Consider the following 12401-nt stretch of genomic DNA (forward strand, 5'->3'; position numbering starts at 1 on the left):
TTCTAGTGATAACTTGGACTGGCCAAACGAGATGTGTGCGCGGCAAACGATGCGAATGAAAGTGACAGAGTAGAGAATGTGAGTGCGAACGAACCCAGACAGAGGAAGAGAGAAAATGTGTTTGTTGCTCTTCAGCTTCCAGTTGCCTCTTTTTTATACTGCTCTGCCAGATCAGTTATTCCATGGGTTTCCATGAGCAGGATTTGCGTCTTGAGAATGATGCTTAGTGACTAGACCGTTCCATGGCTTGGCGAGGATCGTTGCTAACACAATGACTACAGGGGCATTCCCGTTGCTAATTTCGTGCGCGACCACGCGTAATTCATTCCCGAAATGGCCCCCGAAATGAGGGTGCCTGGAAGGGTTGTTGACACCCGAATGCTAATATCATAAGAAGCCAAGACAAGGGTTGCCGATGATCTGCCGATCGTGCTAGGACCGGACATCACTTTGTGCACACACAGCACAAGTCACTGAAACATCAAACGTTGTTTTATGCATTGCGATGAGAACTGTAGAAAAAATAGCCATGCGAACAATCAAGAAAAAAAATATTGAAGTCCTTTTATCCAAACAATACCCTCGTGAAAAAGGGTTCCACTACTATCAATGCCGGGTGGCCAGCTATGTACCCGGATGAATTAGCTCGAGTTCTAGACTCGGTCAAACCCATGTACTCACTGCTGACAGGAGAACATCGTAATCCGTCTTTGCAGCTTTCAATACCAATCTAACAAATGCCTTGGCCACATCACTCTGCTCCCTCTCCAATCGCTCAAAATCATTTGTGCTTAATTTCCATACCACCGACGCACGCTCGGCAACCACTGTTGCGTTACGTGGCGACCCGGACAGCGCTGAAAGTTCACCCGCCAACGTGCCAGCGGTCATCGACTACAGAAGCCAAAAAGGTAGTTAGGCCCCAATTTCGTAATGATGAGGGTAGTCAAATTAAAGTATCACGTACCTCTTGAACCGGTGCACTATGGGCCGCGAAATCGTAATTTGCTTGCAAGACCCCACTCTCGATCACATATAATCCATCTGGTTGGTCCCCTTGTCTCCATAGGACATCTCCAGCTTGGAGTTCCACGCGTGTAAAGTATGCAGCCAAGTTGTTCATAAGTTCGGCATCGTTTGTGTGAGATGAGAACGTCTTGAGAAGCGAAAAAGTAGGTTCTCGAGGTGCAGTGGGTTCTTCTTGGGTGGATGACGCTGTCCCGCTTCCGTCGTCTGCTATGGTCAACGTCAGCTAGGGATACCTGCAGCTTTTTTTATGGCAACTCACCACCAGCCATCAACCGCTCTCCTGCATTTACTAGATGCGACCGTCTCGGTGAATTGATATACGAGGCTCCTAGCACAAAAGGTAACTTTGCGGCCGATTCACGCTCCACAGGACCTATACCCAAATCAACACACGCCTAGTCCTCATCGAAACCTTTGCTTACGAGGGGCAGGCTCCGATTGCGTTTCCTCCTTTCTCCACTTGAGAGAAGTGAACCATGCCCGGAGATACACGTTTTCAGTCCCTGGAAGGAATAAAAAAAAAGATCGCATCAAAGGTTGTCTTTGGCAACGAAGCGGATCAAGGTTACTCACACTCCATAGCTTCATTGAGTGTCCCAAACACTTCAACCCCGGTCCCGCGATCGGCCCACAGATCTACTTGCTGTAGGGCCTTGCCGACAGGCGAGTTGGCTTGCACGCCGCAAAGAATAAGAGTAACACGTTTGACGGACAAGAGTCTCTGTATGCGCACAAACGCTTCGGCCGAGGACATGTCAAGACCTCCCACCAACGCCAGGTCAACGACGAGGAACCTGATCGGACGTTTGTTCCAGTTGGCAATATCGATGAGTTGCCTGTCGCATTAATGTTAATTTAGTTGGTCGCGATTGTCGAATAAAAACGTTACCGAATGGTGCTTTCGACATATGTTACACTACCGAAGAAGATCATGCCCTGCAACCTAAGGATCGCCGTCTGTATAAGTCTTAGTAAATATGTCCCTGAGCATGCAAGGTAAAACTAAACAAACCTGGCAGGCAGCTTCTCGGATAAACTGTCGATGAGCACTCGGTCGTCGAACGGTTGACATGGATGTGTCGCCATAGTACAGTGCGCGAATGCATTGTCTCCGGGAATTTTGTACAACGAAAAAGAAGCCTTGAGGAGCTGGTGAGACTTGGAACGGAAAGACAGGCTGGGTGGGAGAGGGCTTACAAGCAAGGACGATCCCAAATAAAACCCCAATCACAAAGTCATAGACGGACTAAGATGAGGGATACCATCAGACAGAGACCTAACGACCGGCCAATTAACTTACCATGCAAAGCATAATAGCAATGATAGTAATGTACTCCGAGGTGCTAACTCGGTGGCGGGTATCCCAAACAGATTCCTTCACTAGATCTAACCCCAAAACGAAAATCAGAGCGCCAACGACCATAACGGCTGGTCCAAACGGGGTCAGATTGTTGGTCGCAAAAGCAACGAAGACGACTCACGTATATAACTGATCGGTCCTGTTCCAATGAAAAGGAGCAAGACCGAACTGCAAGCGAGCAAAAATCCTGCAACGCGTGTTCCACCTCCAACGCGGTAGAACCTTTAATGAAATCATCAGCCCACATCAAGTAGTCATGTCGAGATGAGTACTTACAAGAGGGTATTCACATAAACCAAGTAATTTGGGACCGTGCCCGTAAATCCAGCCAGCAGATTGGAGATACCATGAGCGGTGAGTTCCCGGTTAGTATCAATGCTATCTTCGTTCAGTGATACAGCTACACTCCCCATCAGTTCGAATTCCCCGAAACCAGTCGAGCACCATGCACTTACCCAAAGCGGGGACGTTTAGCGGTGGATGCAGGATGTTGAAGAACAGAAGCGCGAGTTGAGTCGGCATACCAGCCCAGATGGCCGACCAGCTCGTTTGGCGGAAATCTTTTCAGCGGTTAATCTGCAGCCTCAAACTTGGTAGATTGCTCGACCCACCAAAGTACGTGTAGAAATGCCACCACGGTTCCGTTGAACCGCCTACATCAAACACCCATCCGCCGCTTCTTAACGATTGGATGTCAACACCAACGGCAGCCACGACGATATAGAAAATAACTCCGATACCAATAAAGTCTATGCATACACCTTGGGTCAATTTCTTTTCAACTTGGGTGAGAGATGACTCACACATAGGGAAAATGAGTTGGTGGTGGAAACGATGAGTGATGATTCGTAGTAAGATTGCAAGCCCGAATGCAGGGAGCCACAACGACAAGTTTCGTGCGTTCATAAAGTACAGTTTGAACGTTTCGAGATTGTATTGGAAGCCACCTTCTTCGTTTATTCCGGCTGCTACTTCAAGTCTATAAAGGTCATGTCAGAATACGAGTTCCCTTTGGAAGAACGAGATAGGTGCGCACCCAGTTTCGATCAGGAAGATGCCTACTCCACCAATACATCCTACCAAAATATGGCGCGGGAAGAAACCGATGATGACACCGAGGCGGAATAGACCAAGTAGCAAGAAGGTAAGACCTATGAAAGAGAGGTAAGCCGGGTGAATTCAAGCGCTTGCGGGGTGACTAACTCACCAGTCAATACGCTGCTCAAACAAAATGCGACCATGGTCGTTGCAATAATGACCTTTGGGTTTTCTTCCCCGACGTGGGCGACGATTCCGGTTGTGAGCATATGAAAGAATGGCTATTGAGGTGATGATATCACGAATCGGTCGAATAAAATAATATGGTGAGATAATGAGGTGAATGACCAAGGTTCCTGATTGCTTACCACGACCTCAATCATCATGCTTCCATTCGCCCCATCAAACGCACTCCCACCGAACGTATACACCATTTGGGCGATAAACGTTCTATCGATAAAGTATATCGTTAGCCATGAACCAAATAGATGTAAAGACAGCAAGCAAAAAAGACGCAAAGAATTGGCGTCGGCGTAAACAAAGCGAAGCAGGTGATTACTCCACCATCCACCGCAAGCCAACGAAGAAGCGCAATGTCAATCGTGCGAGCGCCCACATGAGAACAGCTCAGAGCCACGACCCGAACAATGCATCAGCACTCCCGGCGGCTTGAGAACGTGACATCAATCACAAAGGTGTCAAATGCAACTTTTTGCAAAAAAAGAAACGTAAAGACGAAAATGACGTCATCTTTAAACAAAGTCAAAATTCTGGAGATTGCATGCCGTAATGGTGATCACCGTGGCGCGGCCATTCAACGGTGGTGCGAGCCACAGCCAGCCAAGCGGCGTTTAAATGAATGGTGGCTCAATCGCTAAAAATAACTTGGGCTTCGACTCACGTAACAAAGAACATGGAGACTCCGAGACCGCCAAAGCCCAGGAAGATGTCGCCAGCGGGAAATATGATCATCTGCGATGCATGAGGTGACTGCGGTGTCAAAATAACCTGGGACTTACGCCGTAAGAAACACCATCGAGAACGTTGAGTAGCATTCCAAGTATCACCGCGGGTATAGAAGTAATGACGAGGGAAAGGGTCGACTTGATATTTTCGGGTGAGCTGTACTCTTGAAACTTGGAACAGGCTAGCGTGCGTGCGGCCTTCCATGAAAGTTTGGGGGGAATGGAAGGAGGAGATGAAGTAGGCAATGCATCCGTCATTGTGATCGTTTCTTCTGTGGATGACCGTATAGCTCCATAAGCAGGCCTGGCTCCTGTCCCAGTCAACAAATTGGTATGCTCTTGAGGAACAGAGACAGGAGGAGAATGAATAGTTCCCTGGCTGGATCCACCGACTTCGATGTCTCTGTCTGTATCAATTGGGCTCTGAGCACCGCCTTCTCTGGCACGAGATCGACTACGCTCGCGTTCGCCGGCAATGAGCCTGGAGAGCCCGCTCGGCCCAGTCGGAGATCCTCGTTTAGGGGGTGAAAGCGAAAGGGCCGGTCCAGCGGTAGTAACTCCGATGCCAACCATCTGCTCTTCATCGACCTCCTGCATCGGTGAAAGTGTGTCCAACGGTGCTACGCCCTCACGTGCCTTTCCCAGACTGGTTCCCAGAAGGTGTGCGGAAGTGGCAATGCGTGGGACATCCGAGGGGGAATGGGGAGTGAAAAGACTGCTGAGATGTGCCGAGGCTGCGCGTATCCTGTCTGGAGTGTCGGACATACGAACAGAGAGCGAGGCCGAGTGGGAAGAGGTATAAGTGAACGAACTACGACGTGCTTGGCTGTATATGAATGTCAGCACGCAATAAGGATGGCATTGGCGTAACGGGAAAGAACCAGATGAGGCAATTTAGATGTGTTGAATGTCATCTCGATTCGATCTGGAGTCTAATACAACGAGGCAAAACAAAATAAACTCACAAAGATAATCCGAGCTGCGGCGATCGACCGGACATAGTCTCGTCTTCGTGTTCGCTGTGTTCGTCGGTCACAATCACTTCGGGCATTGCTCCCAGTCTGCCTCGCTCGTGGGAGGCCATTATCGTGGTTCTCCGCATCGACATTCCAGCCTGAAGTCCAGTCTAAAAGGTCAGGCACTCCGAACTGTAAATTTTGCATTCCCTGTTCGCTTACCCTATCTAGTATAGCCTTTCACTTCGCCAACCAAGAGCAGCCGCAGCGTTTATGTACTCTTGCTTCGACGATAAGACCTCAATGACGTTCGTCGTAACAGATACCCAGATATGTCATGTGACCATGCCAAGTCCCTGAGTCGAAGCCACCCTCGCTGCTGGAATGTTCTCCTCCGCTGCAGCACATCAGTCGGCTGTATGTATGCTAGAATGTTGCACATCAGCCGATTAACATTCCACCACAATAACACAACCTATTCGCCATTCTCACCTACGATGCGCTCAGAAATTTTCAGCCGCGGCACGCAGAGTCTTGGGCTTATCAGAGGCTGGCCTCTATTTCATAATTCTCGTGCCTGGGCCATGGAGCCTAACCGTGTTGTCGCCTCTGGCCTTCCCGGACATTTGCTCCTGCCCAAAATTTCCGTGCCTGCCACACATAAGTCTATTTGAGACCGTCGTTTACGGCAAATACACGCGATTAACCCTAACTTGATTGGTTCACTCTAAACTCTTTGCTGGCGTCTCTGATCATCGGAGGTCTCACCGGACATATGACTACAAACGTTTTTGCTCAACCAAGCCGTTCACAGACATCAGCAAAAGAATATCGATGCGCTTTGAGAATGTAGAGATTGAGTTACGGGTCTACTGCGGAAGGCTGACATTTGGGTTGTTCCAAGATCTAACCCAAGATCTTTTTTCCCCGGTGTACATTTAGAGAGATAGATGAGTTCTGGCGCACGTCGATATCATCGGCGGAGCCATCCGCGACGCATGGCCCACTTGTGGTATCATAATCACACCATCGCTGTACGTACGATTGACCTAAACTCAAATCTTAGTTATATATAGATCCCTTGGCAACTCGGCCATTCTTTGTATAAGAGTGCGTAAACTTCGCAGCACTTCTCGCTTCTCCCGCCCCGAGGGCTGTCAGCTCCAGTGGCTCCACCCAGATCTCATATTAAATGGCTCAAAAGTCATTCGAATTCTCTATTGACAAAGTACAGTACGTACAAGTATTCATCTATCCACTCTGAGAAAATATCCGGGAATTCACAGATCGATTACATAGCTGTGCAAAGTTCTGATGAGGTATCTACTGTATTCAAGCACATTTCATTGCCCTTTTGAAGTTCGATTATGTCAAGAAGAACTGACTATAGGAGAAGATGTTCACACCTTGGTTTGGTGTTGTTTGCGCACCATTGACTAGGCCTTCTAATCAGAAGTAGCACATACTGCATGACGTTTAACAGTCGAAAATCCCATCCTGTTTTGCAACCAAGCCCAAGTATTGCTCTCGGGTATTACGGAGTGCGATGCGTCGGAACCGGCCAAGTCGTACAGCCAGCCGGAACCTCGACCGCAGACCAGACCCCATGTCACGTGACTATGCCTACGTTTCTTTTATCTCGTTACCTTGTCGTTTCCAAATCGCACATCCTCCTAGTTCTGGTGCACAACTATTTCAGCTTCCCATAGACACCACTCCGCATTTATACGACTATCATCTGGGCCAGCCTCGTCACTTCGTGGCTGTGGGGGGACTTTCTTAACCCCCCGCTCGATGCAAGCATCTTTGAGTGCCTGCATATACATGTACATTCCACTATATGCACGTACATACGTACTTGACATGTAACTCAGAGCACGCATAGGCCAAATAATTAAGTGAACACGTGAACGCAAGGCGCATATATCAGCCGTGATGGAAGACGAAACCCAGGCTTGTACACTCAGGGAGACTCTCGCAGTCGTAGAGTGGGCGGTGAATCAGGGAATTGCACTCCAATACTGTACACACAGAAACATATAGATAGGGACTAAGTATGCGACTGGAACGTCTCGGCCAATTCGAGCGCATGATCTCCAACTTGAAGTGAGACAAATTATCATGCTGTTGATCTGCCGTAACGACCTACATGCTTGCAGCACACGACTAGCCCTAGTTCATTCGAGTTATGCAGACGAAAAAAGACCGCACTTACATCTTACTGGATACAATTTTGTTTTCAACGCTTCATACTACTATATCTGATATCTTTTGAATCCTGGCTCAGCAAAACCGCTCTATAGCACCCCAAACACGATATAATGTATATGCGCTTTGACGACACGGGGACTCAGAAATTTGCGGGATTAATAGACTCTGCACAATCTCGACTTTCATCACTATGCCAACGAAATGTCCCGAATAATGCATCAAGAACTTCGGCATGACGAAATCGTCGCCCTGGTCACAGAAGCGTATATGCTAACCACGAACTGATCGGCGGTAGCCGAGCGGCTAGACTGGGAGTAAAAGGGGCACCTTATGTTCCTGCTTTTGTTTCGGCGAGCCGTAGCCTTTTGCAATTCAAGTGACACCAGGAGGAATGATACTTGTTGGATTAAGCTATTACGCAAGGTTTGCTTCTTAAGCGTATACGTATAGATGTATCATCCGTACGTACCAACAGGAAGTTGGTATGTGACCGAGAAAGACGGCCTCTGCTGTTAGTCATGCCGCTTTTAGACACTTTTCTACGAGAAATCTCGAGGTTGTACAAGACCATCGAACACCCAATTATAGAGGAGACTGTGAATTGCAAAAGATGATGTCGTTTAAATTTCGTACACTATGCAACTGATACCTACCGATTCAACCGTGAGATGCTTTACCAAAGGGGCTGAGTCGGGCATCTTGGGGATTTTCAACCGTGTATTAGACGTTGAGCCCTGGCTTACCTGCTCTGCAGATCAAATTTCCAAACCCTGGGAAGACGCGTTTTGCCACTATGTGCCTTGCAATAAGATATCCAGGAACCTTCCATATTCGGGAATCATACGCTTATTTACTTGAAATCTCATGGTCGCCACCATCTCCGTCCGCTCAAAGTGGATCTTGAAGGACATGCGGACAACTTCTACTCGAGCGCTGAATGAGAAAGGTAATAGAACAATTAGTCGGATTGTGGATGGCCCATGACCACAATCCATTGAATTTGGATGTATGCAGGCTTCTTCACATGGAAGGGAAGCACTAAGAATGCTGATGGATGAGGAGCAATCATCTCCGTCGCTTCAATTATCAAAATGAACCCCGAACGTGGAAACGGTGCGCACGTTGCATAACCCTCTCGTTGAACATAAAGAACAACGGCGTCGATCATCGAGTTCCTAGTGCTCTTGGTTGTTAGTAGTGTTCGTGATTCAAGAAAAGGAAGTCTTGGTACACCGAAAGTGCATACTAACTAAAAACAACAATATTCTATTTGACGTAACATTTCTGGTTTCACGACAGTTTGAATACGATTCCATCTTGATCAATCCTCAAATCACGTGATTACCTTTCCACGATGGGGAATGCGGCGGGCCGATGATTCCCGGTGTCGTTAGGTTTCTTAATATTGGCCTCCACAAAGAAACTATGGGGTTCGTGCTACTTCCCAACGTCCCGTTGTCCATGAACAACCGCGATTTTATTACCTCCGACCACAAGTTGAAGGATGCATCAGCTGGCGACTCAGAATGAACAGCGATTGCTCTCAGCTATGACGAGTAATAGCCCAGTTGAGGCCTAATAATTAACTTTGATACCATGGCATCGAGCAGAAAGATTCAGAACGGTAGCTATTCAGAACTCAGCTGACATGACCAAGTTGATGGGCTTTAAATGAAAGAATGTGTACCTTCAAGCTCAGGGACGGCCAATATCCTTGAAACCAAGCGGTCGTAATGGCCCTCCCTTAGAAGGCAAACACTGAAATCAAAGTCTACCGCGGTCTCCATACGATCCCTGTTGCCATGTGCTTTCCACGCGGTTTTTGCTACCCCGGCCACGCATATATAACAGGCGGGCTCATGCTCCTTCAGCTAACACAACGCACTTTTTCCTCTCTTTCTCTTCTTAGTTTCGGTTCTTGTTTGCTAGATTGCAACAACCACATTCTCTCACTTGACTCTCGTTCTCTGCGCCGGTCCACGTCAGCTTACCAAAGCAAAATACACTCGCTAGTCGACTAACTTCGAAACCATGAAATTCTCTACTATTGCTGCTGTTCTCGCTTCCGCTGGTGCCGCTATGGCTCATGCAAAGGTCCGCGCTGTATTTGTCAACGGTCAGTTCACATTGTCTTGAAATGTTATACATCGTACTGACCGTTCAACTCAGGCGTCGACCAGGGTAATGGCGAGAATTCCTACATTCGCTCGCCTCCGAACAACAGCCCTGTCAAGGATCTTTCATCTAACGATATCATTTGCAATGTGAACAACGCCGCCGTCCCAAAGACTCTCGAAGTCACTGCCGGTGACCAGATCACTTTCGAATGTAAGTGACTCATGTCCTACTCGTCCATTAATTTCTCTAAATTCGCTTCCCAGGGTCCCATGATAACCGGAACGACGATATCATTGATGCTAGCCACAAGGGACCTGCCTTGGTCTACGTTGCTCCTACCTCGTCCAACGGTCAAGGAAACGTCTGGGTCAAGCTCTACCAGGAGGTCTACCCCAACAACCAATGGGTCCGTTAGTCTACATGTCTTACATCCGGCAAAGCTGACCCGTGTATAGGCTACCGACAAGCTCATCGCTAACAAGGGTCACATCACCATTACCGTGCCCGACTTGGAGGCTGGAGAGTACCTGTTCCGTCCTGAGCTTGTGACGCTTCACGAAGCAGACACTGCGTTCAACGTGAACTCTGCGCGTGGTGTGCAGCTGTACATGGAGTGCATTCAGTTCAAGGTGACGTCGAGCGGATCTGTGAAGCTGCCTGCTGGGATCGACCTGAAGAAGTCGTACACGTACTCGGACAAGGGCCTTGTGTACAATCTTTACAACGAAGACCCTAAGACCTACGTCGCTCCAGGTGGGGCTGTGTCGTCGATTGCTGTCGCTGGCCAGCTCGGCATCGGCCCTGTTCCCGCTGCTGGCAGCAAGCCCAGCTCGACTGCTGCTGCACCTAGCTCAACTGTTGCCCCTGCCACCTCGGCTGCTCCTACTACTGAGGCTTCCTCTGCTCCTACAACCACTGAAGCTGCACCCGAACCTACTTCTGAGCCCGCGACCACCGCTGCTCCGGTAACGAGCACCCGCGCTCCCCTTCCCACCAGCAAGATGACTACCGTCACTGTTCGTAGCAGCACCGTTGTTCCTAGCGCCACTGCTCCCGTCGAGACCCCTTCCGCTTCTTCCTGCCCTCCTGCTCCTGCTGAGGGAAACAGCGGCGCTCCAGTCGCCAAGTACTACCGCTGTGGTGGTATCGGCCACACTGGCTCGACTACATGCGAGACTGGCTCTACCTGCACTGTCCAAAACCCTTACTACTCCCAGTGTCTCTAAGTTCGCCGGTTTTGACTTTGCCTTTCTCGGTCCCTTCTGAGTCTGTGATTCATTTATTCGATTATTTTGTTTTGCTTCATGAGCCGTTCATCCCGCGGAGCGGGTGCAATTCTGACGTTGTACTGTGGTTACTGCGCTTACCAATGCCATTTTATATTACTTCCATACTTGAGACCGACTTTAAGCATTTTTCACGGCACTTTCCCCTATATCTAAGCAAAAATTATGCTTGTTGGAAATAACACTACTCTTTGTTGCCGTTATCTATCAGAGGTAAGCGCCACATTTGAATTCTGGTATCTGACATTCCTATCCCCAGGTAAATTGTGTTACTTATATCCAAGCAGATACCAGGACAATATATTTCGATTGCTTGACTACTGCATTATAGCTACCCAGAGAAAGATTTGCTCTATCATTCACAACCTATTACCGGCATCATCACCGTATTTTGAACTCCAACCCTGGAGGGGTCGGTTACGCATATATACACACGGGGCTCTCTGATATGACATTCGCGAATTTGCCAAACAGTTATTCTTTTCTGTTCTTTTGAGTGTAACTGAATAAACTATTCAGACATGCAAAAGAGGCGAATGGCGAGGGATTGAAACCCAAAATAACACATTGCCACGCAGGGAAGCAAACGTGTGTTTGACAAGCGCTCAATACATCACTATACCATCAAGAAATAAATGAAGAAACCAAAGGTAAGGTTGCTGCAAGTTCCATAGAGTATTGTCGGTGAATAGCGCTAATGCCACCAGCCTGGGAGGTTGACTTCCGGGAAAACATGTTACACCGGCAAGGAGTGGCAGTTAGTCAATTTGTTTCACTGCTAACTCATCAATTTGCATTATTTCACATGTTTCAGTATATTTCCTTGTGCTTGTTCATGCACCCTTGTGGTTGCTGATTTGCTTGGGTTCATTTACTCATATTAGCTTTCCATGTTACCGCCCGCCTCCATTTAACCTTTGTGCCTGAAATCCCCCGTTCCATCCCCACGCCCAACAATGCTTTTTGTATCAATCAGGAGCACCCAATGAATGCGCCCATTGTGCAAGTTTAACATACTGGTAATAAGTATCTGTGCTGGAGTATAAATCGGGCCAAAACAAAGATCAATATATACCAACTTTAGCCACCAAACATCTTTCACCCCGGTTCACGCCCAGCAAGACACGCTGTTTTTACGGTCATCAGGCTACATCATAGTGAAAAAAGTCTTTTCTCACCAACATGCTGAATTCGAGGATCTTATTACGCCACCGTGGCGCACCCGACAATACATCAGAGACAACTCCATAGATAAACCACAAAGGTCTTCCATGTAAAATATGTGAATAAAGAATCGCGTCTGAGTAATTGCCGTGGGCAAGCTGAAGTGATGTAAGAAAAGAAATATTTCTATTCATTGATTCATTGCGTTTATTCACAATACAACTACTGGCTCATTTTCACAAAATCCCAGTTAAAGAAATCAAAGTACAGGATC

General features: G+C 47.9%; 2 protein-coding genes across 2 annotated transcripts; one reads left to right on the plus strand and one right to left on the minus strand.

Annotated features, from left to right (window-relative positions):
* Positions 1-171: 171 nt before the first annotated feature.
* RhiXN_07973 (sulfate anion transporter) lies at positions 172-5476 on the minus strand (the record flags this gene model as incomplete). The annotated part of the gene is made up of 20 exons (XM_043327789.1): positions 172-381; positions 682-894; positions 968-1236; positions 1289-1402; positions 1452-1532; positions 1603-1865; positions 1919-1986; positions 2042-2275; positions 2330-2457; positions 2511-2611; positions 2666-2789; positions 2845-2949; positions 3001-3138; positions 3193-3368; positions 3426-3540; positions 3597-3708; positions 3796-3877; positions 4329-4399; positions 4447-5218; positions 5358-5476. 20 exons carry the CDS (start codon positions 5474-5476, stop codon positions 172-174), a joined length of 3495 nt encoding a protein of 1164 aa, XP_043183174.1.
* Positions 5477-9590: 4114 nt separating this feature from the next.
* On the plus strand, positions 9591-10903 carry RhiXN_07974 (glycoside hydrolase family 61 protein; the record flags this gene model as incomplete). The annotated part of the gene is made up of 4 exons (XM_043327790.1): positions 9591-9675; positions 9729-9887; positions 9941-10083; positions 10133-10903. 4 exons carry the CDS (start codon positions 9591-9593, stop codon positions 10901-10903), a joined length of 1158 nt encoding a protein of 385 aa, XP_043183175.1.
* Positions 10904-12401: the final 1498 nt, after the last annotated feature.

Source organism: Rhizoctonia solani, chromosome 9 (genome assembly GCF_016906535.1).
Source record: "Rhizoctonia solani chromosome 9, complete sequence".
Classification (NCBI taxonomy): domain Eukaryota; kingdom Fungi; phylum Basidiomycota; class Agaricomycetes; order Cantharellales; family Ceratobasidiaceae; genus Rhizoctonia; species Rhizoctonia solani.